General features: G+C 42.6%; 1 protein-coding gene across 4 annotated transcripts in view; it reads right to left on the bottom strand.

Annotated features, from left to right (window-relative positions):
- LOC310857691 (CUGBP Elav-like family member 2) overlaps window positions 1-23,327 on the bottom strand; it is a 34,631-nt gene extending 11,304 nt beyond the window's left edge. For 2 of the 4 annotated variants that reach the window (XM_083763479.1, XM_083763482.1), the window contains exons 1-7: window positions 22,844-23,326; window positions 12,827-13,029; window positions 10,244-10,326; window positions 5,176-5,224; window positions 4,317-4,334; window positions 2,374-2,508; window positions 1,226-1,305 (exon numbers count right to left, since the gene is read on the bottom strand). In XM_083763479.1, the coding sequence (XP_083619605.1) occupies window positions 1,226-1,305; window positions 2,374-2,508; window positions 4,317-4,334; window positions 5,176-5,224; window positions 10,244-10,326; window positions 12,827-13,029; window positions 22,844-22,920 (645 nt within the window). In that variant the 5' untranslated portion in view covers window positions 22,921-23,326. Of the gene's footprint in view, window positions 1-1,225; window positions 1,306-2,373; window positions 2,509-4,316; window positions 4,335-5,175; window positions 5,225-10,243; window positions 10,327-12,826; window positions 13,030-22,843 lie in introns of all 4 variants that reach the window. The other 2 variants (XM_083763480.1, XM_083763481.1) reach the window with 2 other exon arrangements.
- Window positions 23,328-26,705: the final 3,378 nt, after the last annotated feature.

Below are 26,705 nucleotides of genomic sequence, written 5' to 3'. Positions count from 1 at the left end.
GGGATGAGGGAAGGCGGCATAGGAGAATAGTTTAGGTTAGGCCCGCTCAATAGAAATACATTTCTGCTTTACTCTCATTATTAGCCAATTACAATACAAGAATGCATTAATTTTAGAGGTATTTTTTTATTTTATAAATAGAGGTATCATCACTTATGATTAAGTTATGTTTTAACGTTTGTATTACATTCCTATCCAAGCAAACACATACAGGACAACTGCCATGCATCGCCAAGCCACATCACATTCCAAAAGAGGAGCATGGGACAATGCTGCAGACAATGCTACAGAACTTTTTACACTTTTTGGGAGGATCTGAATCCAGTCCACATACACACACAGGCAGACAGGAGATGGAGACATGACTTTAAACAGACAATTAAACAAAGACATGTCAAATCAGCAGACATAAAGAAAGACATTTGTAAGGAAAAAAACAAATTGCACCATAACTCACAAACACACTGATCAGACAAACTCACGGACGGACGAACATGCGGTGTAGTCTCTTGTGAGTTGAGTGCTAGACAGGGGGGACAGACTTGACAGGGAAAATGGCTTTTGCAACACTAGCACCTCCCATGGCATCAGGGAACTAACGGTATAGGGACAGGAAAGGTGCCAGCACCGCTGGGGCCCCTTTTAATCTAGGAAGCTTCATGTTATGTTTGGTTGGGCTCCTAATTAGACTTGGTCCAATGCTTCACTGGGGAGCCTCTGACCCGCTAGCAGTCAAGTTACTCGTGCTCCACTTGCTGAAAGACTCTACCGAATAACTTGAGGACGCGGACCCAGTTTCAGGAGGAATCAAATAGGACAGTTTTGCTGTCTCGGTTAATGTCTTTGTTAACCTATATTCAATGGGAGCGGTCTCTTTTCCCTGTGGTCCTAAATATGGATTTAATATGGGAGGCTAAGATGGCAAAGCCTAGAGGTGTTTTCTGTGAATCAATACACAGCTCAAAATACAGAATGAAGGCAATTCTTGCCCCGTCTTGTTAGCACTGAATTCACTGCTATGCAATGGGCAATTTCTCTAGTTTTGTACACTCATTGTCCATAAACAATGTGATTTTATAATTATCAAGTAGCTTTGGAAATGAGTCATGCTCTATGAGAATGAATGTCTTCTGTGTTGAGTGTCATCTTTCCAACATAGGGGGCAGCAGCATGTTCAGGAGAAGAGGGGGAGGGGGTGAGAAGTAGGTGCTAAGGGGTACAGTACCTCCATAGTCTGAGAGTGATGCATGGTTTTCATTGCATTCTGTGCCATTGCCCTGGTAGCAAAAGTGACAAACGCACAGCCTGTAGGGGAGGGGGGAACAATAGGAGAGGGGAAGGGAGGGAGGGACAAGAAGAAACAAAAACAAGACAAAAAGGTTTGGACAACTCGTTATGAACCCCAAAAAACAACACATTGTACAAAGAATGGCAACTCCCAAGCACACACACCGCCCTCACAGGTTAGCACATGAAGAAAGAACACAAAGAATAACAGTAACAACAGTCACATGAGTACAGTAACAGTGATCGACGAATAAAAACACCAACCCAGAAAGAGAGCTTTGTACATATGGTGACACGATGAGACAATAAATGTGATTATGTACACATGAAACACACATACACACACACACAAATACACACCGAACGGCTTCAGATGACAGCAGATTAAGTATATAGATACTTAACATATTAATGTCAAAGGGTGTCTGATAAACTTCAAATTACAGCTTCATCACATGGTCATTAACCAGAATAGGGGCTCATTATTGAAGCTGTAACAGTCTCTCTGGAGGAGGATTATCATATTGTTTGTGTGCACATCCAAAACTAGCTCGCAGCACTCGCTTTCATGGCGTCTTATGCGGCACAGTTAGCTAGCTCATGGGATGCTGCAGCAGGCTAATTCCAGGTTTTGTGGAGTGTGATGGAGGGGGCAGAAAATGAGGAGCTGCCAGCTGAGCCCACGGAACACCAGCAACCAGGGGTTGCCAAGGTGACGGCTCATTGTTCGGGGCATCAAGTGCCGCGGCCCTCGCCCCAGTACCGCTGGAGGTAAAGCACAGTGGACTATGAGAGTGGAATGGTAAAGTGGTGGGTGCCAGGCGAGGTGAATAGCACTCCAATAGAAAATGGGTGATAGGCGGGGAGGAAGCAGGGTGAGGAATAAAAAAGGGGAATGAAGGCAGGCCCTGTATTATTAAAGCTGCTATAAGCAATGTCAATTTTAATGACTTTAAAATGTCATTAAAATCTTGACATATTATTGGTTATAGCAGCTTTAATGAAATGTGCGACTGGCGCGCTACGCAGATGGCGGTGCTGGTCAGGTGCTCTGATCACCCCGGCAACGTTTAAGGGAGCACGTACCTCTGCTCAGTCCATCTGGTCCCCGTAGGATTCGGCACTCCTCGATCTGTCCGAAAGATCCGAACATCATTCGGACCTCGTTCTCGCCATATTTCTTCGACACCATTCCGATGAAGAGTTTTCTGTCTTCCACGGCTGGAAGAAAGGCATGAGTGACACGTTTATAGTGCTATATGAAAATGCTAACTATAGGATGCTAAACTAATTTGTAACCCCTCGTCACAATGTCACATGTTCTACTTAGAAAATGCCAGATTGTTGTACATGCCATTCTCCTTTGGTATAGTGGAGTGTGGAGTGGAAACTGGCTAGATGGACAACCATTTGAACACATTGAGTGCCACCTGGTGGACAAAAGTGGTGATTTGTTCAAAATCATGGACAGCACAGTAGTTTCCGAGAAAAGAGTGTGCAAAGGCCGCGGCTAATACAGAAGCTAATGGCTATGGAAAAACAGAAACCGTGCAGGGCCCTAGCAACCGTGCATACCATGGAGCGGTTCCAAAAATGATACACATCAAGATATTATAGCGATATCAAACACCTTAAGACGAGCCTGCTCGTCATGAGCGCCCTGCGTAATTAATTTATAGGACGAGTATACCCGTACTTAGGATCGGCCAGTGCCATTCCTTGATTCTGATTGGATGATTTCCGTTTAGTAGACATGATTAAGAGACTAATCTACTCCTTAGATCAATTTATATAAATTACAAGTGCGTTGTTTGCTTATAAAGTGATCCAGCATATCTGTAGCTGAACAGCGAAGGGGATCGCATGTTTTCCTTACAAGGCCCGGCCATGCAGGGCTTCCAAGCACCTCCCGTGTGGGACAGCAAGAGACCAAGGGGTATCGATCGGGGCTTGTAAAGAAAACAAGCGCTCCCCATCCCTGCAAACCATCTGTGCTGAAAGGCTACGTAGCTAGGCTAGCAGTTCAGAGTATTAGCTAAATCCGGAATACTTTTCTATTGAACATCCTAGATACAATGAGATTGACCTAACAGTTACGTTCCATTTCATTTCAACATGTGTTTGTTTGGGAAATGTTGAAGTCTAACACAGCCGTCTTGACTGGCTAAGTAAACAAACACTCGTCTCTGAGACGGGAACTACTTTCTTGTAGAAGTTGTTAGTGAATTATTAAGAACCGTTTTAATTGGGACGTATCTAATCTATTATTTTCATGTTGCCATATGTGTAAGCGTTTTAGAAAAGCAATAAGCCATGCGAGGTCTCAGTTTACCTCCATTGTATAATGGAGGAGAATATTGGAGACACTTGGTGCCTTGTGTCTACCTATGCCAGATCAGCCATTACAAAATACTGCAACCTCTAGTGGCTTATTGAGTAGGAGTAATGATTGAGTAGCATCCTTTGAGAGAGAGAGAGAGAGAGAGAGAGAGAGAGAGAGAGAGAGAGAGATTTTCTTTGAGTGATTGAGTACAAGGTACAACATAGTTCTTGACAGTTCAAAACCATACACATAGTCAAACAGTCAAAAAAGTCAATTACATTACACATAGGTTTTAGCAGAGACATCGTAACTACTCCCACCCAAAGTTTAATGATTTTTCCATCACACCATCCTCATACATGCATTTCTCCCACACTCATACACCTACACACACCCACAGTAGCTACCATAAACATAGAACGAGGGCAACCCCCCCATCTAAACTTACGTGTGTCTGTCACCCACACACACACACACTAGTGCCGGGTGACACTGCAGCTCCAATCCACCTACAGCGCCTCAAAAATTGAACTCAACAGTTCATTAAATAGTTTTTTTTACTGTCCTCTGTTCTCTCAATACTCAAATAATATTTCATAGGTGATTTCCAATTTTGAAGGGAAGGTGCTTCTTTATATTTGTGCTTATTTATATTTATTTATAACAGTTTTTTATATACTAAAGATGAAAAAAAGAATGTTCCTACCTGTTGGATGTCTTTCCTCTATATTTTGAAAAAGACAAATCATAGGTGTTGTAAACAAAACTGTGCATTTACAATTTATATGTACAAAGAAATATTCTTATTCTCCTAAGTCTAACTTTCTCACAATACCAGAATACATGTATGCATGTGTGCAACATTTTAAACATCTGTCAGAGTTCATGAAATCAAATTTAATATGCTTATTTCTAAGACTAATCAAGTATAAACTGATGACAATAATGTATTACACCAGATTTTCATTAGCGGTCATGTGCGTTGTAAATATCCCTTCCATTGAGTTTAGCATTATTCCATTCAATATACATGTTCTGAATGAATTGTTCATTATCCTCAGCATTGATATGGATATTATATACAACACCTATAAGTGGTCTCTTTTTATCCCCTCCTTTTTATTTTAACCATAACTATGATCGCATGATCATAGTTGTTCATCCACTTCCTTTCCCTCAAGTCTCTAGTCTATGACAAATGACTGCTTTATCATCCACTTACTCTCTAGGTTAGATCCTCTGTCTGTACCTGCTCTCCTCTGTTCCCTCCCAACCACAATAGCAAAGCCCTTAATCCCATCTACACACCATACAGAAATTGTGTACTGCAGGCTGCACATTCCCTAACCTTAGTGTTGCTCGGGCTGACATATCTTGTTTCGAATAGTGACTCATCACAACAGCATTATCTCCCTTTGAAAAGACACCCTTTTCGTCGCAAAATGTAATCTCGCTGAGGAAGTTCACATTGGACATTAGCCCAAGCCCCCAGCACCCACCCACCCACCTCCACTCTGACACACATTGGCTGGGTGTCACAATACATCTCCAATGATGTCACTCACCAGTTGTTTTCTCGCTGTCGGCAGGTTTCATCTGGATGGGATGATGCATCTGGTGGACAAGGCATAGGAATGGTCAATTAAAAAAAAAAATCAATCAATGAGTGCAATATAAATCAAAAGTGTCTACTAGTACCTCTAATCTAGAACAAAAGCCAAATCAAATATGTCAAATCTTGAGTAAAAATAAACGTTATTTTACTTTATCGGAATCGGTATCGGCAGATATGATCCTGCAGATAATCGGAGATCGGATATTGGTCATAATTTCAACCCTTCTTTTTATTTATTTATTTCCCAAACGGTGTGCAAAATCTGTTATAACTCTTAATTATTTGTGTGCATTAGGTGGTAGCATTAGTGTAGTTAAAGGTATATTCAGTGATTTCACTTAATTCAAATATCACTTATTTTTTTGTTTTGTTGTGACAATCCTCCCTACTATAGAGTGTGCTGACCATATAAGGAGTTCCTCCCTGTCCCCAGTTAACCCCTGGGGGTCAAAAAACCTTAGGTTTCGTTTTTGGCTCTCTATCCTGATTGGACGAAAGGCTGGGTCCCACAGCCAAAAACGAAACCTACGGTTTTTTTGAGTGAAATCACTGAATATACCTTTAACCTGCGGCAGTGCCTGCGTTCACTTTAAGAGGACCATTTTCATCCCCCTGCTGTAGCCCCCTGCACACTCAGGCAGGGGTCGGCAATAGGCGGAATATTCACATATTGTCATCTAAAATATGGGGCCAGAGCCCCCTATGTGTCGTCCGTCAAATTGTAGACTGACAGAAAGACTGTTCCTGACTCCTCAAATCTCACGAGAGTTTGTTGCTGGGATAAAGAAAGGTCGATAACAAAGTAGTAGCCATTTTAGTATGAATATCTTGTGAATTTAGTAACTTTCCTCTTGGTCTATAATCAAGGCTCCCCTTCCCATTGCCTTTAAAAAAAAATGCAAAGATAGCAAATCTACAAGCTCGCATCAGAGAAATATTTGAAATTATATATTTGAGGGGCCCCTCCTATATACAGCTTTTGTCTCCACTAAATGTCCACAACACAAACATTAAATGCTATTGACAATGAAGAGAAAGTTTACGTCATCTTGTCCCCAGTCCCCACACGTTTCATATTTGCCATCGACAAAGGAGAAATTAGGTCAAATGTTCTGCAAATATGACGTACATTTGTGGCAACAGGCATTCTGATTGGCCAGTATGACATGATGCATGATGACGTACAATGATAAAAGCGCCCCTCACATCACATGGGTATGATTTTGTGGTTTTCACAGAACCCCAAGGCATATCTGGAATTCTCTTGGGAACCACTGGGTCAATAATATCATGTCCGTCAGTGCTGGCTAGTCCAGACACTACACAGTGCAATCAACACTCAGGATTTTACAGTACCAACATCACCTCAGATGCAGAGCTCTTTTATCTTAAAAGCATTGTGTTGCGCCCTCCCCACCACCGTTGGACACACAGCTCCACATTTCTAGCATCTCCCCCCTGAACGTTTATCCTCTCCTCATACTATCCCTGCTCATTTTTAAGCCACCTTTGACAGAGGCCGTCTACTGGTGGATGCCGGTGAATTAAATCCTAGAGTATCCAATTTCACTTATTTCTGTAGTGTAGGCTAGGCTTGTGACTGCATTTATCGATTAGCCCTACTCCTGTCAACATCCCTCATGCACATGCGATCCCTTGAACAGAAATCGTTTGCACACAAGCTGCCTTCATCGCGCTTCTAGGATTATTACGCAGATACTCACTGTTGGGACTGGGAGTTTGTTGGCAGTGCACAATGTCCTTACACACCGGGGGATCATTAAATCACGCTAAACAGTATATTTTTTTTACAGTTGTTTGTGTGAATGCATCCATCCACACAGAATGTGAATTTTATGCACAATAAAGCGACAATGTTTGGAGTAAGGCATCTGCAAATAGAGGCAACAACTATATAAATAGATTTTATGATAAATAAACAGTACATTTCGAGAAGTTTAGTTTGTTTGTTTAGATTTATTGACAGACTTTACATTCAAGCTGCTATAAGCAATAATGATGTCAAAATAAATTGTATTCAGACAGCCAGCAATGGATAGAACTCTCCCAAACTAATGTAGTCTCTCTCTGTGACACATCTAGGGGCCGCCAAACTGCATTCAAAGATGTCCCTAGAAGCTTTGTCATTGGTCGAAAACAAAATCTGGTCGCAATGACTAACCAATCAGTAAGTAGACAGGCAAATCGACCAATGACAAAGTTTCTAGGAAGATCTTTGAATGCAGATTTGGCCCTAGATATATCAGAGACTAACATTTTGGGAGCATTCTACCCATTGCCGGCTGTCTGAATACAAAAAAAAAAAAGTCATTAAATTATTGCCATATTATTGCTTATAGCAGCTTTAAGTTACTCCTTTCATTCAGAGACCCAGTGCAGATGTCTTGTGTCAGAACCTAAGGATAGCTATTTTATTCGTTATACTTTAGCCATTCCTGTGTTTCACACTTGCTGCTATGAAACCTGAATTTCCCCCCGGAGATCATTAAATGTTTATATCTTATAATAAAGGGAGACAAGGATCATTTTATTTCAGCCCATCTAAACCCACCCCACAACCAGACAGAAAAAGGCGGGGCAAATATGCACTATAGCCCGGAAAACCACAACATCTTCCAGCCTAAATATTTATTCTCCCTGATTGCAACTGAATCTACAACACCAGCTTTTGCATCAGCTGTGCTCACCAGCGGTGGGAGAAAAAAAAGAATACATGACAGAAAGCAAATATATCTAAGCGCTATGAAGTGAAGAGGCTTGGGAGACAGTTAGGAAATGTGGGTTTCTGGGTCTTTTGATTCACCTTCCTTTTTTCCCCCCGTGTTTTGACAAAGACTAAGAGAAAAAGACAGATGGCGTGCTCGGTATGGGTACTTTTGAGCATCACTGGCCAAGGAGAGAGAGGGAGGGAACGAGAGAAACACCAACGAGGAGTGAGAGGGAGCGACAGAGACAAGCTTTTCCACTGACGTGCAGGCCGAACCCACTCAACTGCAGTCAATGCCAGTAACAGCATGACTAGGGACCGGGGGGGCATCAAGCTAGACTTTATTTGAAATGCCTGGCTGATTGATGCTGCTCCAGTGAGAAGTAGTTCTGTATGTGCAGCCCGCTACACTCATTTATCAACCTGGTTGAACATGTTGGTACATGATGCTGGTACCTCATTGACATTTGACAGTGGCTCTTTTTCCAATAGACTTGGATATTGATTTCATTGAGAGTTGGGGTTGTTTGGTATTCATTTAACTGATTGGGAGTAGGGCATTAACATAATAGTCGACTAGTCGACTAGCAAAACACTAGTCGACACTGTTAATTGACATCCGATTATTCGCTAATATAATTTTTTATATTTCTTAATATATATAAAAAAAAATGTTGCTTTTCTACAGCAGACATGCAGGCATGCAGCTGTGAGCTCGGTTGTTTTGTTGGTAGTTCGCCAACTTCAGTACTAATCCATTCTTGGCTGATTGTTTTCATATCATATACAAGCCTACTGTACGTGGTTTTTCCTGTGGGCGGCGGAGCGGCGGTGGCACTAGCAGCATTCAAGACAGATTTTCTTTGGGAAAAGCATATGCGATATGCCTCATAGGCTCATAAGATCAATGGGGACAACTACAGTGTGTAAATACTTTTACTATTGGTGAGTTTAATACTGTAGTTTGTTCAACAAGTTAGATTGGAGACATGTCGTCGTCGTCTGGTACAGTAAAGTATAGCAGGAGTTCCTCCTCACTCTGCCCAATATTATCCAGTTTGGTGACAGTCAAACTACAGTAGCTCTTGCCGTGATTTCATGTTTCTTCATGCTTATCCAACAAAAGTCCAGACGTGCCGCGTGTGGCATTATTAAAAACAAACAGCTATGCTGCACGATCATAGTTCTAATAGTCGCGAAAGACTCGCGATGAAGTTAAGTAGTTGATCATCTGATTCATAGCCTGCCCTGGCAGCCTGCTAGCTAGCAAACCTAGTATGTAATCATAACCTCTTCCTAGCTTGTAGCTCCTTCTAAAAACCAAAGGAACTGTGGTTGTAACTTGTTGAACATTTAGGGTTGTATGAAAAACATTGCATGGTTCATTCCTCCTCCTCCTCCCCGCTCCAGTCTCCACTCTCCAAACATTGTGAACAACGTAACATGCTATGCTGCTCCGTAGAACGGTCTTGTGCATCAAAAATAGCAGATCTACAAGCTCACAACGCGTCCATCCGTGAGTCATTGTGGACTTGCAACTTTGACTTGAAACAGCTGAGCTAATTTCGGCCAATCAGAGCGGCATTCAGCGTAATCTAGTAAGAGTGGCGACACTCTCATTGACTCCCACTGTAACAATGGAATGCGAAAGTGCTCATTCTATCTCAATGGGATAGTTCCAATGTTTGGAACTATAGCCCATAGGAAGTGTGTCGCCACTCTCTTAGTACTATTCCACTACGCCTGCATTGAGTGCATTCACCGGCTCTGTTTTGCTTTTTTTAAGAAAAATCTTAAAAATGCGGCACAACATTTTCAATATATATTCTTTCAGAATTGACGTCAGGCCTAAATATCTCCATGTATCAGGTTAATAAATTGAGGCCTCAATGCTCTTTTTTGCCATACTCCAGTCTCCATTGTTAGCTGACCTAAATTCTCATTCCGTTAACAGGGAATAAAAATGTAGTTGTGCATATATGATTCATTCAGGACAGGCATTCAGAATTTGTTCCCATTTTGTGGCATCAGAATCTTGAGCAGCTGTAACCTGCATTTTGGCCAACACACTGACATCGGTTTGTGTTAGGTATACTGGCTCATCACTGTCCTTGTGCTGAGCCTCAAGTTAAGCCTAATTCACTGTAGCGCTGCTAGCCGAAAACAATTTTCAGTTTGAAAAGAAAAACGGACAGGGGCTCACTGAAAGTAGTAAATTTTTGGCCAGTAAACAGCTGAGCCTGCAGTGGATGTGAGGGGGACTCAAGCAGCTCATGCAGTGCTTACTCACCCCAGTTAAGGTCTTTATGTTGTGCAGGGCATTCTGGGCGTCCAGTGCAGCTTTTCTTGTATAAAATGTTACAAAACAGCATCCTGCAGACAGACAAAGAAACATTGACAAACAGGGGAGAAGGAAAAACAGCAATCTTCAATATGATGAGAAATTAATAGTCAAAGTTAACACTGCTCAAGATGAGAAAGAAAAATGAGAAGAATGTAAATGGCTAAAAGCATGTTGCTTGTCGTCACATGATAGGAGCATGTGACACGATATTCTTAGCACCAACTGTTAGACGGCTGTGTGCAACACATGCAGGAAGCCTGCAGAGAGCGTAGGGGAAGATAATGAGACGGGCGAGGGTCTGCGGTGACCAGAAGCTTAGATGGCTGTCCATGGGACTACTGAGGCGTGCTGGACAGGTCAGCATGGCACGGGAAAGTCAGGGCACAGGATCCACACAGAATGAGAGTTGCTACCATTACATAATAAAATGTCCGTCTCTCTTCCCTTCGTTCACCCCCATACTCCAATAGCTCTCACTCCCTCTCCCTACTCTCAAGCACGCACGCACAGAACATGGAAGTAGTACAATGAGATATAGGAGACAAGCGGGTGGGAGCGATGGGGGAAGGAGGGGGAGGGAGATTGGGGTGCACAGGGAGAAGGAGAAAAAAAAAGCAGCCTCTCATCCTTCCGTCCCAGCAGACCGCCAGTGGCGTTCCAGCCTGTCAGTTTTCACTGGGCTGAGGGGGAAGTAGAGCACTGCAGCGTCTCTGACCTACATAGTGTGTATTATGCTGTTGTACTGGAGCTTGCAGGCCGTGGGGGGGGGGGCACTCTAATATGCATCGAGCTCTTCTCTCCGAGCCAGCTGAGCTCTGCGCTCTTTCCCTGTGACTTAGTCCTGCCTCTGCTTTTTGCGTGAGCTAAATAAACCATTCCAGAGAGGCACAATGGTTATTAGATGCTTTTTTTCATAGCCTGCAGTGGATGTGACCTAAAACGTAAAAACAACACGCAAATCACATGGCTCCGCAATAGATTTGCGGCAAAACAAACCCACCGAAATGGAACAGGGATTAGTGAATCCAACGGATGAGTCAAACAAAAGCAAGATGGATGATATAAGAGGGTGTGGAGGGGGTATTATCGGGTGTACAAACAACGTGTCAGCCAGGGGCGCTGCCCTGACTCCTCAGCGGTCCCAGTGGGGGCATGACTACTGGTCAATGGCCCATGCCATGGCAGGGAGAAGGAAAGCAGTGGCTAAAGGGAAAAGCAAGCCCTGCTCAAACAAAATTCACCTCACATGGGCCAGGGTGAGCCAAAAAGGCTGCTGTGATCAGGCCAGATTATCTATTAGAATACATTAACATGGCATTAACATGTCAATGGACCATCACAGCTGACACTCCGCCTAGGAACAGGGGAGGGCTCTCTACTAAGAAGAGCAGACTTTGAACCATTCAGCCTCCGAATGAACTGCACAATGCCGGCAGTATATACCACCTAATCAGCATCCAAGATAATTCAGATGGTCTACCTTTCAAAGCACACATGCAGCCCTTTTCCCCTGGTGATGTTAAATTAGTGCAAGACCTTCACGTGTAGGAAGCACCAGAATGCCAGTCCTGTTGCTTAAAACAGGACTAGGTTATGTTATCAGAGTACAGAGGTATGACACGCATTGCTGCATACTTGACCAAATCCCAGTGACAAATTTCATGCCTGCACCTCAAAGATTAGGCTTGCTTGGCTCTGTTTTTTTTTTTAACTTCTTCCAGCCCTGTGCACTGGAGATAGACACTAAGTCCTTAACTTCAAAGAGGGTTTCACATAAAAAAACCCAGAGTGGATTATTGCTTGAAATGCCGTAGTGAGGCATTCAACCATCGAGGGAATTGAAATTTGGGAGACGCCGTAAAATTTGGCTGTACCACATCAGTAGGGCTTGTATTGCTTTTTATTCACCAGTAGATAGTTCCATGAGGCTGGTCACTTTCAGCGATACCATTTGCAGAATCTAGGGCTTCCAGTTCACCATCTCCTCTAATTGCAACCTGAACCAAATTGCTCGACTTGAGCACTCATTCCAAGGTGAGTGCATTGATGGATGACTCATTGAAAAAAAAATCAGTAACACTCATCACCACAGCTCTCCTTTCTGCAGCACTTTTTTTTAAACCATTATGGGACCAGTATGTAAAAATAATAACATTTCAAGAATGGGTAATAAAAAACATTTTGTAACCCTGAAATTCAACAGATAATTGAATCATCTCAGTGGTAGGTAAGGCCAAAGACAGCCATACAAAAGTATTCTAATGCCTTTCCTGGGTGTTATTCTGAAGTGTGACCATGGGTGATGGAGTATACGTGATAGCTCCTACACCTGTACCATGGGGGGGAAACAACACCAGGTGCCAGCCAAATACTGGTTAAAATACCAGTGTAGCTTTTTAGAAGAGAATGCTTTGTAAGTAATGACAAAGGAGGGGAAAAAAAGAAATAGTCAGTCAGTAAGTGTCTGGTATACTCTGGACTATACCAAATACTATGGTGTATAGATTAAAGCATGAATATGATTCATACCTTTGCTCTGAGGGGGATTCTGGGTGCGATCACGGAGAATGTTGATCTGGTGCACGGCTCCAAAGGGCTCAAACAACTCCTTCAACTCAGTTTCTGTCCAGGAACGTGGGACCTGGCCCACAAACATCTTGATGGTGTCAACGTCTGGCTGGTCCAAGTGCTCCAGCGACCCATTCATGGTGTTGCCATTGCCGTTACCATTGCTGAGATCAAGTGAGAGAGCAAAGGAATTTGTGAAAATGACTGACAGGAAATGTTTTTTTTAAATATATATATTATTTTTTTTGGTTGCCTATATTGACAGTAGACTGACAAGAAATGGGGAGAGACATGGGGAATGACATGCAGCAAAGGTCATCGAGATTGGCAGTGGAACCAGCAACACGAGGTGCCCGGACCACTACACTAGCCGCCCAGGCCAAGTTAGATTTTGTTTTGTCACCACATCAATTTAATGGCAATAGAATGACACATCAATCATAACGCGATTGATTCTTGGACTGTAATGACAAATCATGACAAAATGGGCCTATACTATACTTGGCTGCCAGATGTATTTTAGTATTTAGTATGATGCTGGACACCCAAAGCAATACACATTAACACACACCTTGGCTTTAAGTGTAAAGTACAATACATCTCCCAAAGAAAGGGAAGCCTCAAACACAAATAATAAGTTACACAGAAAGAAACCAACATCTTTGGTAGATTTGACTGTAAATCCAAAAATCTGTGTATCATGTAAGATAATCATGCAAGATCTTAAAGCGGCTGGTTATTATTTGAAAGATGTATTATTCAAGGAAACTCCTTGAAATACAGTACACATGAATGGTTCAGACAGTTACAGTAAGAGTGCAGCATTCATATATTGATTCTTGATCACATCTCAATTTTGTTAATATAATAGATAACCATTTACTAGCTGGTTGCCATGGCACCATCTAATGGGGATCCGTAATAAAAAAAATCAAAATCAAAGAATACATAAATATTTGTGGCTATAACTGGGAGGGAAGTCGCTCCAATCATATACTAGTATGGTATATTATACATGCATACATACATACATACATACATACACATACATATATATATATATTCTAATTAATGACTGATGGTTCTCATAATCATGAATTGTGCGTCATACCCTATTGGCCTGAATATAAGAATGTTTTTTTTTCTCCCCAATGGAAATATCCTAAAAAACAGCGTCATACTAGGCTATTTGACATAATAAATTAGAGTTGTCTTATATTCGGGACAATATATAAATTGCATCGATAGACAATTCATGTTGACACTGAACAAAGCCAACACAAAAATATATTATACATTTGTTTTACAGGAGCATAGTGAAAAGCTACCCTCTTGGCACAATTGGTGCACGTTAAAGCCATTTCCCCCAGCCCAGGAAACAAACATTAAACAAACATTAAACAAGAACATCTCAAACACAGTTTGTTTTACAATAACCTACGGTAACCATAAACTTGTAAACCTAAATATTTGATGCCACTAGTACTGGAATTAGCCCAAGCCAATGATCACAGGAAAGGCATACAGAAGCCAGTGACTCATGGTACTCATGCTGAGAGAACATTCTGGCACAATACACACGATTACTTCCATTATACAATAATTGTAAGCAGAAAGACAGACAAAAAGACATTGATGAGAAAACTAATAAACCAGTGGGAATTTTGCATACAAACCTCTGGACCCGAGCCATCCATCTCTTACAAATTGTGCCAGCAGACATGCCAAACTCCCTGAAGGACCTAAACGACATAACTACGTTCCAGCTCGACCTCTATCCTTAAAAAAAGTCACTTCCCACCCGTTTACAATTACAAGTAGTTATTTGCCAGTGCTATTGACCGCAGGCCCTGCCAATACAGGCCATCATTTCATCCAAACAATGATGGCGATAGAGGCGATAAATAAGGACCAGCAAAACTAGTTTCTTTTCCAAAAGAAATAATGGGGAAAACTGCCCCAACCACAATGACTGCCAACGAGAGAAAATAACCAAAACAGAGCTCTAAACATCCAAATTTTTCAGGTTAGCAGACAAGGTATCGTGGCGCATCTCCTCCTCAGGCGTTCAGGCGATGGTACAGGCAGTAACCTACAGCTTCTCCACCACAGCATGAGGAACAATCACATATTGTTCCCCCAAGCTGGAGAGCACTATTCACCGTTGACTCTGCAGCACAATAGGCCGAGTCAGAGAGACGCTTTGGAATACATTGAAGCCTTCGTCCACTAAGGCCACGGTGCTGTGGTGTGTGACACCATTTATCCAGTTTTCCTGTGGCGCTATGACGCCATTTGCTGAGGACCTTTTGATGCAACATCACACTAGGACTGTCAACACTCGATTGAAGAAATGCATCAGCTGTATCCTGTTAAAAACTATCTTCATATAATAGGTCATCATAACCGTTGACGTAAATGACGTAAAGTCGTAAACGTTTTATTCCCTAAAATGGGGGGCTTAATGTAGCAACCTTTAGCTTGTTTGGCTAACGGCCGATGTAATCTACCTAAAACCGGCAGAAATCCACGCACGTGCGGTCTTTATGTGCATGTGCACGCACTCGATCAGCACGCATTTTACAACTAGATGATGCTTGCGCTGAATCCACAGAGATAGCAGACACAGAACATACTGCCTCGTCCCCAAACATGGTAAACTTGTTGTTTGATTAAACATAGAGTGCCACGGACAAATAGCTTGTTATTTTGCGCCAAGTAGCGCTGTGTGCAGGCTACATACATGATTGAACAAAATACATCTCCCACGTGAAACCTGGTATATTCTTCATCATAAGACATTTGCAGTTGCATGCTGAAAATAGCAGATTTACATGTTCACAACGTGGCGCGTCCACCACACTTGTGAGCTTGTAGATCAGCTATTTTCAGTACTTGGAAATATCGCAGAGTTTAGAAACCTTTCCCTTCACAATAAAAGCACAGCTTTCACATGTTGGGGCTTTAAGGTAGGCCTAACTATCCATCTTGCACATTGAAAAGCACACATGCAACAACCTTATAGACCAGGGGTGTCCAAACTACGGCCCGCGGGCCAACTGCGGCCCGTGATCCATTTTTTATTGGCCCGTATCAAATTCTAAAAATATAATGGAATATGGCCCGCACATGAAACTTGCACTTGACTATATTGTATTTCTTAGGTGGAGCTACTGTCTTGAACAAGGCAGCTTCTCCACAAAACCAAAACCGATACTTAAGAAACTTTTTCCCACGAGTGATAGAGATTGACAGGTTCCTTAGCCAATCAGATTTCGAGTTTGCCCTGCTGGGCGTTTGTTAACGTCTTGCTTCGATCCCATCTGCTGAAAATATTGTCCAATGAGAAAAGAGTACTGGGTGTTTGAAACCTTCTGCGCGAGTTCCCATCTGTGGGTTGATTGAGCTCGCTAAATTAACAGATTTAACTCACAAACAAACACCAAAAATGACTGGACTAGGAGAACAAACTTTGGTGGTGGATTTACAGTCAAAGCCCTTTTCGAGAAGGAAGGACTTCAAGAAAAGCTTGCCATTGTAACGAAGGGTCGGCATGATTATGATCAGCCATGGTAAGGATATTATTACATGCGATGCGATATGATGCAGCTTATTGATCGATTTATGGCCGGGTCCGTGTTGTAGAGAAAATCAAATTATACGTTAGTGTGGTTGTTGTGAACTTGTGGCTGGTGCCCAGTGCTGCTCACTGGCCGAGTCTAGTCTCAACCTCAGTGCGGCAGTGCCCACTTGGTTGTAACGTGTGCGCTGCGGAGCTCTCCCTCTCCCTCTCCCTCTCTCTCCGTGTGTGCCGTTTAGTCCCCCGGTGACAGGTTGACACTTGACAGGCTGCATCTTATTATTATTGTTTGTTTGTTTGTGCACGCGCGTTTGTGCACGCGCGGCCGTTCCGCGACCGTCCCGGATGGTGATGTAGGCTGTTTTATTTCTGTAAGCATATTCAATTATCAAGCATAATTTACCTACATTTGATTGATTTTGCTAACTTTAATACACAACAGGTGAGGCGATATACCTCATCTCTAGTGAGTGGCCCAGCCCTTCTTATATTTTTCTGTATGTGGCCCTCAGTGAAAAAAGTTTGGGCACCCCTGTTATAGACGATGCAAGACATAGCTCTGCTTAGTGGGTAAAGTATACCCCTCACAGTTGACCCCAACAGGTCGGAATGGCCAAAGAGGACAGATTATGTTTTTGCGTCTGTGAGTCTGTCCGTCTCTCGGCCAACACTGGGCCAATCGTGTGATAACACACATACTCCCAGGAGGGCAAGGAATAATCTCCACCCCTCATTTGTCAAATGGACCAGTTAGGCAATCAGACACTCGGGTGGCGTAGTGGTAAAGTGCCTGCTAATTACCAGAGGTTGTGGGTTCTAATCCACCGTGGTGCATCCGGCTTTGTCGAGCATTTGAGACACTGTACTATTACTGTCTGGGCAGCACCTGTCAGCAGGGAGTGTTTGGTGGGAGGAGTAGGACGAAGGCTCTACATCCTCCAAGTGGGGACTCCTCACTGGCAGTAAAGAGCAAGGAGGAGACAAAAGCAGTGACAACACACAAATGTGTGTGGAATGGGAGGGGGAAATGGGGTAAAAAGACATTTAAGCCTCTGTGGCCTTCGTCAATATACCTGACGAAGGCCACAGTTGCCGAAACGTATTCTCTCTTTTACTTTTAGTAAAGTAAGTTCAGACTTCAGACGGATCTGATTCTTACTAACTCACTCAAAAATAATTTGGCACACTGATCAAGACTCATCTGTCAAATTGAGCAGATATCAGATTGGCCAAGATTGGTTTCCAAAGTTCGCAGGAGGAGTTTTGCACAAACTGCCAAAAATCAACGCAGTGTCTGTATGCACTCTTAGTAAGTTATGGAAGATATGACAGGCTAGCCCTAATGTTTCAAACCGGTTCATGGTGAAGCTAGAACAGGTTGCAACACAGCCCTGGGTAGGCAACCCGCCGAGCCAACTTTTCTAGTTAGCCATGCTGACATTTCTAGGTGTTCTCTTTAAGTTATGCGATTATTACATAGTAATAGTACACACAAATTCATAATTGCAACAGGTAAACGGAGACCAGTACCACTTAAATATGGTAATACTGTGAAATATCCAGCCTTTTCCTGGTTTGAAAGGCTGCATAACGGTAAAGTAAGTGATAACATTTCTTTGCTTCAGTTTGAAACAGACAATTTGTGCCAATTGGTCGGTTTTCCACCCGTTGAGAACTCTTAAGAGATGCAATTTTCCGAGCTTAAAATATTTGGTCAAAAATATCTTGATATTTGATATTGCCTATCCCTACTGGTAAGTTGGCTGCACCCAACAAGTACCTATTGGAATGTTCGTAGACATCAGTAATCAAGTCTTTTGCTGAGTCTCCACAAGCAGCCTTGTGATGTGGCAGATGATCCCACTCCAAGACGCCTCAGAGCAGCTGACGAGTCACTCTGCACAGCGACAGTTGCATACCTGCTGTTCGACTTCCCATAAAAAATGTGTGATTTATCTGGACCATGTGTCCTGCTCCACCAGAGTGTGCTGACCGCAGTAGCACGCCAGCTACACCTTTTCTGCTCTTGTTTTAGAAAGTTGCCAGTGTTGCCTGCCGAGCACTAGATTCAAGTCAGGCAACATTTCAAAAGGTCCAGTGAGAAAATATGTACAGCAGAGCAGACACCCTCAACTCTGGGTTGGATTTAAAGCCAGAGGCACACTGCTCATGCTTCATGGGGGTTGGGGGGTTAAAATGGTCAAGTGGAACAGCTGTTTTGAAGTAATACCCTGAATAAAATGGTGACTTTTTTCCTGACAGCCAATGGCCTTAAAAGTTGTGTCAATCAGACAGCATGCCTCTAATTGTTTGATAATAATATCTGTCAAGTAACACGTAAAGGCTCTCTCACTTGCTTTCAACCTAGTCTACTCCTCTCCAACTAGTATGAAGCCCAAAGCAAGGACAGAATATTTGGTTGGATGACTGGTCACAATCATTGAATAGCCAGTCTGACTGGCCTGAAGAAAGTAGACCACAATCTGGCCTCAGGACTCAAACACATCCACCCACCCCCTAGTGTTGCCCTTTTGAGGGATCCAAAACAGTAAGCGCCTCCGATATGTGCCCCTGTAAACTCGGCTATTAAAAGACAAAATGACCAATAATGATCGCTTCTTCAACCAGGAAAGCACACGTGATTGAATTAATTCTTAAGATAAACCTTTGATCCCTGGAGTAAATTCCAGGTGTCCTAGGAGCAACGCCAGAGAGAATAAAACACAGGAGTGGTACAGGGAAGAGTCGAGAACCAAACCATCTAAATAATAGAGAATACAAATGGTGGCCCTAGATAGCTAGACTGCCCTCGATTGTCATACAAAATGTTGGGCTGTAATCAGGACATCAGAATCTTGATTGACTCTTCATTAAGACATTTATTCTTTGTATTAACCTCAATTGGGCTCAATGTGGCCTGATTTCATCGTTACAATTCCCCTGATGAAGACAGACATGTGCAATCAGCCTCTGAAAAGGCTTCATGTTAACAGGCAGCCAGCATTTGATGACAAGGCCCGCCCCATTAGCTCTGTTAATTACAACAAGCATCCCTAGTGGATATGGATGAGGTTTCCCCAAGTAAAGAGTGTGTGGACAAATAGTCAAATCTCTAGAATCAGAACGCAAACAAAACAACTCTGGTCACACTTCTCAAAGATGGATCATGAATGCAAATCCTCAGGCGGAACTCACTGGCAGCGGCATCAGCAGCCATAGTTGGGCACCTCCAAGGGAGATAAAAGCCTACTAAAGAGACCAAATAGAGTTGCTTACATAGAGGCTCATTGTGCCATCATCCATTACATGAACAGACCTAAATATGTTAATGTGTTAAGATTCTTCAATTAAAATAGCACATCGCTCACTAAAAGTTCTGCTATTTTTGTTCTCGGCCTACATTTGCAAACTGCATCTATCCAGCAAGCCTCATAAATGTAAATTATGGACCGGTTTCTGTTCCACTTTGACCTGAGGCCAAAACAAAACTTTAGACAGAGGACACGCTCCAGTGCCACCATATCCTGTGCAGCTATTCAGACTGGACACCTGAGTTCTGCTCACATTAACACAGCCATTCGATTTAATTTCGGACATTGTCAACTCTTGTCATGTTGACTTATCTCCAACCAATAGTGGGCAATACGCTATTAAAAAAAGAATCACACCCATGTAAAATGAGGGGCGCCAATATATTAAAGTCTAACTCATGTTGATTAGGTGATATAAAACAAACGGTGCAAACAAACATTAAACGCCACTAACAATATGCCGTAAATGACACATGCCGTAAATTTTCCCTTCATCGTCAATGCGTTTACAAAACAAACATTGAACTAAAGACAAACATTAAACCTGTGTATAGGAGGGGCAAGCGCCCATCAAAAATATTTAAAATAATGCTTTGATGCTCATATCAACCTTAGAAGGTATGACGTTGTTCTTAATAGCATATGCATTCTATAGGGCTAGACCCCACATGGACATACATCATCAACTTGCGACGGGAGCAGTCCCTAATGAGTGAAAGATTCTCTATTAGTCTATTTATGAAATAAAATATTGATGGTGTTTTACTTTTGTAATTTTAGTTATAGAGGTATAATGTTTTAATGCATATTTGTCTTATTAGCCAGGGATCATTTTAAGAAACTTCCCCAGTTGATTACTTGCATGAAGAAGAGTAGACAACGCTAAATGCGATTTCTCCCATGTTTCCGTAGTCTCCTATAGCCGCTTTATGCATCTTTGAAACATCTCACAGACACTCAAGCAGAGCGCAGCACGGCGTGAACGGAGGGTATGTACATCTGTCTCCCATGGAGACCGGAATAAATACTTGGGGACCCTGGGGTACAGACGTCCAAAATTCAGAAAAGGTAACCAAGGGTGCCGAAAGGGGCTAGGGTGTGCCATACACTCAGCAGGGGCAGTGAAAGAGGTCACAGGACAGATCAGAGACCTCCTGCCACTGGCCTTCAACATCTGTCTGTGTGGCAATCTCTCACAACCAGTGTCACTGGGAGGAGAGAGAACAGCTAGCACAGCTGGCCTGTGTAGACCCCGGACCTGGTGCCAAGAGGCCACACTTTGGACAGATCAACAGCTTCATGTCCACAACAAAGGGATCACTATGATGTTAAGCTTGCATAGCGCTGTGTCAGCGTTTGCTGCCAAGGGATCACACTTAAGTCCAGACAGCCACTCTTACTGTCCACAATCGGGATTATCAATCAATCAAAAGAAGCTTAGTAAAGCTTGATCTAATCACCACCATACGGTCTCCATCGCCACAAGTCCAGATTTCCCAATACCGTAGTATAATAAGAGCAGCGAAATGTGTCCCTTCAGACTCCAAAAGAGACACCGTTTTTAACTACTTGCAAATCAAATGTATGACATGTCATCAATATTTGTGTTGTGTGGAATAAGTTCACCACCGAAGAAGGCATTTTGTTGCCGAAACGTTGGTAATTAATTTATGACCAACTCGTGACTACGAGCTGTGCGACCTCTCCTTCCTATTTAAGATTTTGATAGTTACAAGTTAACTAGCTCTGGTCCATACAAGTTAACATAACATGCAACTAAAATTATATAAAAATAGATTAAGAGGCATATTGAGCCTACATGGGAAATGTTTCTGCCGCGAATTAATGTACTAATATTTTTGAACAACAAGTTTCGCTCTGGCACAGTTCCTGTTTGCAGAGTTCCGTTGTTTACAACAACTGTCACAAGATTTCCATCAACTCTCTCCATAATGTACCAGAAAGGAACCACGTGTTTTCTGACGCCAAGTAAACCCTCTCTCCACACAGCTTACTAGATCATGGGTGTAGTAGTCAGTGTGTAGACCACTAGAGGAAATCTATAAGCTGTTAGCCAACGACGTGCTGCTCGATGCTAAGCTAACCTCCCTGCTAACAGCCAGGGGGAGGGAGGGTCCACGTTATACTCCGCCGTACCAAGGTGTAGTCGCCTGCCGAAAAGAACAGATCTCCAGGCTAACAACGTGTCTAGCTGTCTAGCATCTGTTCTTTTTAACAAGCGGACGTTCTACAGACTATAAATTAGGCTTTACAGAGAGGGTCTCGTAATTGAGCTCTTGTATGAGGCTACACAAAATAACAACATGTGGTAATAAACCACTGAGATGACATACATAAGCAAGGCCTACATGAGCTAATAAGGCGAAGCGAATTGACGTTAAACATGGCGATTTCTAGTTTGAAGCTATGTAACGCCAACGATTGCGTTATGAATGTACCATGTTCTGGATGATAACGCTACTTGAGCTCCAAAACAAACATCATTGGCATTTTTGTTTCGCAGTTTCATCTGAAACTTGTGATGTCCGGAAGCACGTGTCACTTGGCTCGCGCATTATAAAATAATTTATACTTCGTCGCGCGTCTGTCAGACGGTCGCTCCCTCGACAATAATGACGTATTTTCAGCTGAAAATGCGGCTCAATCGGAGTCTTTCCGTTTACCAAAGCGTTGTTTTGTGTTATTTTCTGGATGAAAATACGTCTGTTGAAAGTGACGCCCGTCATTTCTTCTTGTCGAGCGACATCGCCGCGGTTCGCGCGATAAAGTAAACATCTGAAGCAGTACGTTGGTTTGAGAAAGGCGTTTCCGCCCAATAAAACATAGATGGCGTTCGAATTTGATGGCTGTTGTTTTATATCGATACATGTGTTGGTATGGTCCAACTTGACGTGGGCGTAGCGCCGGTTGATCGACTGCTAGCTTCTTAGGCTAAGGTTAGCATCTGGTTTTAGCCACCACCAGTGTCTGCTGTTTCGAACAATAATGATAATACTAATAGCAATGCTCGTCTATCTTCGGGAGGGGTGGGGAAACAGAACAATTTCCAAATTCCAATTGACTTACATTGTATCGCTGGAGCTCATTAGCCGACTTTCGGCCAAGGGAGGCAGAAAATCCAGATTGTTGTACGCCGAAGTCATGTTTGTTGTCCAGTTAACACAACGAACACTCGTTCGTTCGTATGTTCGTTCTGTCCGTTTCAACGATGCTGTGTGTATCGTGTAAAAAAAATCCACACAATGAGGAGTGGTAGAGCTTCTTCAACAACTCCTCCTTCGAGCAAAAGACCCAGAGAGAGAGAAGACGGAACCGAACAGGTGCTGCAGCCTGGGGAAGGGTGGAGAGGTGTTTCTTCTTCAAAAAAACGGCATGGAGGAGACTTTAGAGGGAATCCGGTGCGTTTTCAAGCCTCTATTCTACTACCCCTCTGTCTATATACCTCCTCCGGGTGTTTATCTCCAAATAATCGAAGTAGAGAGACGTTTCTCTGGTGAACAACAGTCGGTACTCGGTCGGAACTTACACACAACACACACACTCACTGGAGCCGAGCTGCAGCACACAGAGAGTAGAGGCGTGGCCTCAATTTATGCTCCGTAGTACGACGGTGTCGCGTCCTGACGAAAGGACAGATATACAAGATATCGCCGCGCCACAAGGCGACACGGCGATTGCTTGTGGATCTGTTCTTTCTTTGGCGAGCGACACCCTCGCACGATGGAGTATATAACCAGTGCCTTTTGCTTTTACCCCTCTCAGTGCCTCAGACAAAGCCTGCTCACATGCATTATTATCCAACTATATTTATAATATTTAAGGGACCTTATAGACAGTATATATATATACTATGCTAGATGAGTCCGTCTGCGGACGATGTAAGGGTATTATGTGGCAATTGATGAATTTGGTATTGCTATTGACTACTACTGTTTCACATGGTTTGCATAGTTTTATATTACAGAAAAAGGGTGTTATTTTTTGAATAACTTATCTAGAATTTACACTTTGCAATGGAAATGTACTAATACTATACCATTCAATGATTTTGCCAGGTGGTAATAATGAGGGTATGGTTTGAGAGCAAAGAATAATGAAATAATAATAATGATGACAATGTTCATGAACTTTTATGCAAATACATTTTGCTTTATTGGTCCCAGCAGGTTTATGGATAAATATAATACAATTCAAGCTCTGTAAAGTATATCATGTTATGGTTAATGCAACGGATGTTTTACAACCGTTGAATTAACAAAATGTGATGATTAAAATGCAGTTTCTCTGCCATCTTGAATCTTGCCAGGGTCACAGGTCACGGTTCCCTTTTGTGTTTTGGCTGTTGAGTCCCGGGGGGAGGGGGAGTCTATCTTCTTTTGTTGAGTTTGAGTTGGACTTAGAGGGCGAGGCCCTCTACCAAGCTTGCTGAAACCCGGTTATCACGTACTGTTTGCCATAGCAGAGAGGATGGGGCCAACCTAATTATCAAACCATTCATTACTTTGCCAGCAGCTGCACAATCCAAAAATATTAGTCATAAGTCACAAGTGTTCAAAAATATCCCTTTTATGAAATCCCCCTTAATCCTCGTATCCATAACCATTCCAAAGCAGGCTGACACCAGTGTGTGTGGTGCATGCTATACTAAACTGAGTGTCAAAGAGGTTTGTATGCATAATGTGATATGTGACCTATTTTACCATACATTCAGACAAGCGGGCCTCTGCATATAACATTCATGACCATTACTCTTGAGGGGCTGCTATAAAAAGAGTCTAATATCTCTGGAGAATTAATTATCATTAAATCGGAGGAGAGAAAACTACAATAACGTCATCCCATTGCATGCACCCACAGCTTACCTTTGATTAAATGATATCTCGGGATGCTATTGAATACATTTGTTATAAAAGGAGCGACTTCTTGTAGGCCTACTAGTCTCTTATTTAGTATTTTCATTAGGTGAGAATACAGTTGTTTTATTTATAGAATGTGTTGGTTATTCTTATACAGTAGATGTTATGAAAGATATTTGTATAAATCAAATGCACTGTGTAGTTCTAGGCACAGTTGTTGGCACCTGCCGCCGGCAACACCAGCAATATATAATCTCAGATTATTGCTATTGCAATCCTGTCATAATCCTCCACATGTACCATGCTTCTGTTGTTTACAATTTACATTATAGTCTGTCAAATCAACTTATTCAGCATTTGATTTGCAAGAACTGTGGAACAGGTTGTGTAAACAAAAATGGGCCAACTATAACCCAAAGAGGTTATGTCACTTATGTTTGAGCTCTAGCTTTCATGATAGCATTTGCAGAATGGCCGACCAACAAAATAAAGAGGGGGAACTTCAGCTCATCCTATTCTATAGAGGAAGTCCACGGTGTCAAGCTTATCATGCCACAGTTGGTTCATGCAAATTTCGCAATTGATGTAAATGTCTTTGTGGGGGAAAACATTTTGGCTTGGGACATTGGGTTCAGGGGCTTCTCATCTCTTTCCATATGACATGTCATTCAGAGAGAAAAGTTTGCCTCCATGACAGGTTTAACTCTCTTTATCCATACTTGCAAGTGCATATTATGTCCCTGTGGAACTTTGAGTAAATTAAAGAGGTATACAGTACAGTATTTAGTTAAATAACTAACTTGTAACTAAACTTGTTCAAAAACATATAGGCAATCAATAGGCATATGTTGGTTTTGCATCTAAACTCTATGAAAAACTCCTGTATCAAGAGACTGTGGACAGATACGTTCATTTGAATTATAATATATAGCAAGCCAGATGAAAGCACATGCAGACACCTCTACCCTACCCATACTCAGCAGCATGGGAGAGTGCCTCAAGTGGAGGCTATACATTCTATAACAATATCCACCCCAGACAAAGAGGTATTACAAACACGGGTTGGTTCACAAAGCACCAGCTCTAGATATGAATGAGGGGCCAACCCCAACGTACCTCATAGGCAGGTCCTCATTCCTGACAGAGACCCCAGCTGCAGAGGGGGGGCAGCGCATGCTGTTGACATACAAGCTCTGCACCAGGGCTAGCTCAGAGGAGTGTTCCAACATTGGTGCTATATGGAAAAAAATCCACCTTGTGTAATGGCCACTTTCTTCTCCTTTGCTCTATCCTCTGTGTATTTCTATCGCTTTCTCTGTCTCCCTACCGTCCCCTATTTATCCACGGTTTAGTGCAGCAGAGCGGCGCCCACCCCCTTCACTGACTGGCGTGGCTGAAATAATCCTCTCTGACAGCACATCGTGCACTAATGCATTGTGCTGCCTGCGGCAGCCCAGTTTACAGGCTGTAAGGCTGTGGCCACAGTAGCACTCTTGGTCTAATTGACACTCATTTTTTGAAAACGTCAGGGAATGGGACATGGTTGACATTACTGTCAGATTGGGCCAAATTAGGAGAAACATCGTCATGGCTGTCATTATATCTAGGTCCTCCATAGCACACTGTTGTTCACCTGTGCATGTATTTAACTCATTTAACTTCCCCAAATGAAAGCTAAATAAGTGCTCCCTTGTGGGAGGGTCTACTCTATCAAGTCACAAGTGTGGTGAAATATATGGAAGCATAAAAAAACAACCTCGTTATTACAATAATAAGCATATTGACAATTTTTTGCATACACATTTAGTCCTCTCTATGGGTTCAGGTTGCTGCCTGCAGCCAGTACAAGCTTTACCAACGGGAGACATCCTTTGGTTAGACATAGCATTGGTTAGACATAAGGTTGGTGAGGGGTGCGTTAAAACGACCGGATTAAGGTTGGTGAGTTGGGAGAGGGGGTCACTATCCCTGCTACCAAGCTGAGAACTAAAGCTTTTGCATGTGTAGCACCTACACTTTGGAATGACTTACCACCTTACTTAAAACATTCTGAGTCAGTCGATATCTTCAAA

Source organism: Protomyctophum parallelum (assembly GCF_964188405.1).
Source record: "Protomyctophum parallelum genome assembly, chromosome: 4".
Lineage (NCBI taxonomy): Eukaryota > Metazoa > Chordata > Actinopteri > Myctophiformes > Myctophidae > Protomyctophum > Protomyctophum parallelum.
The sequence above is the reverse complement of the archived record's forward strand: the minus strand, read 5'-3'. Positions and strand labels throughout refer to the sequence as shown.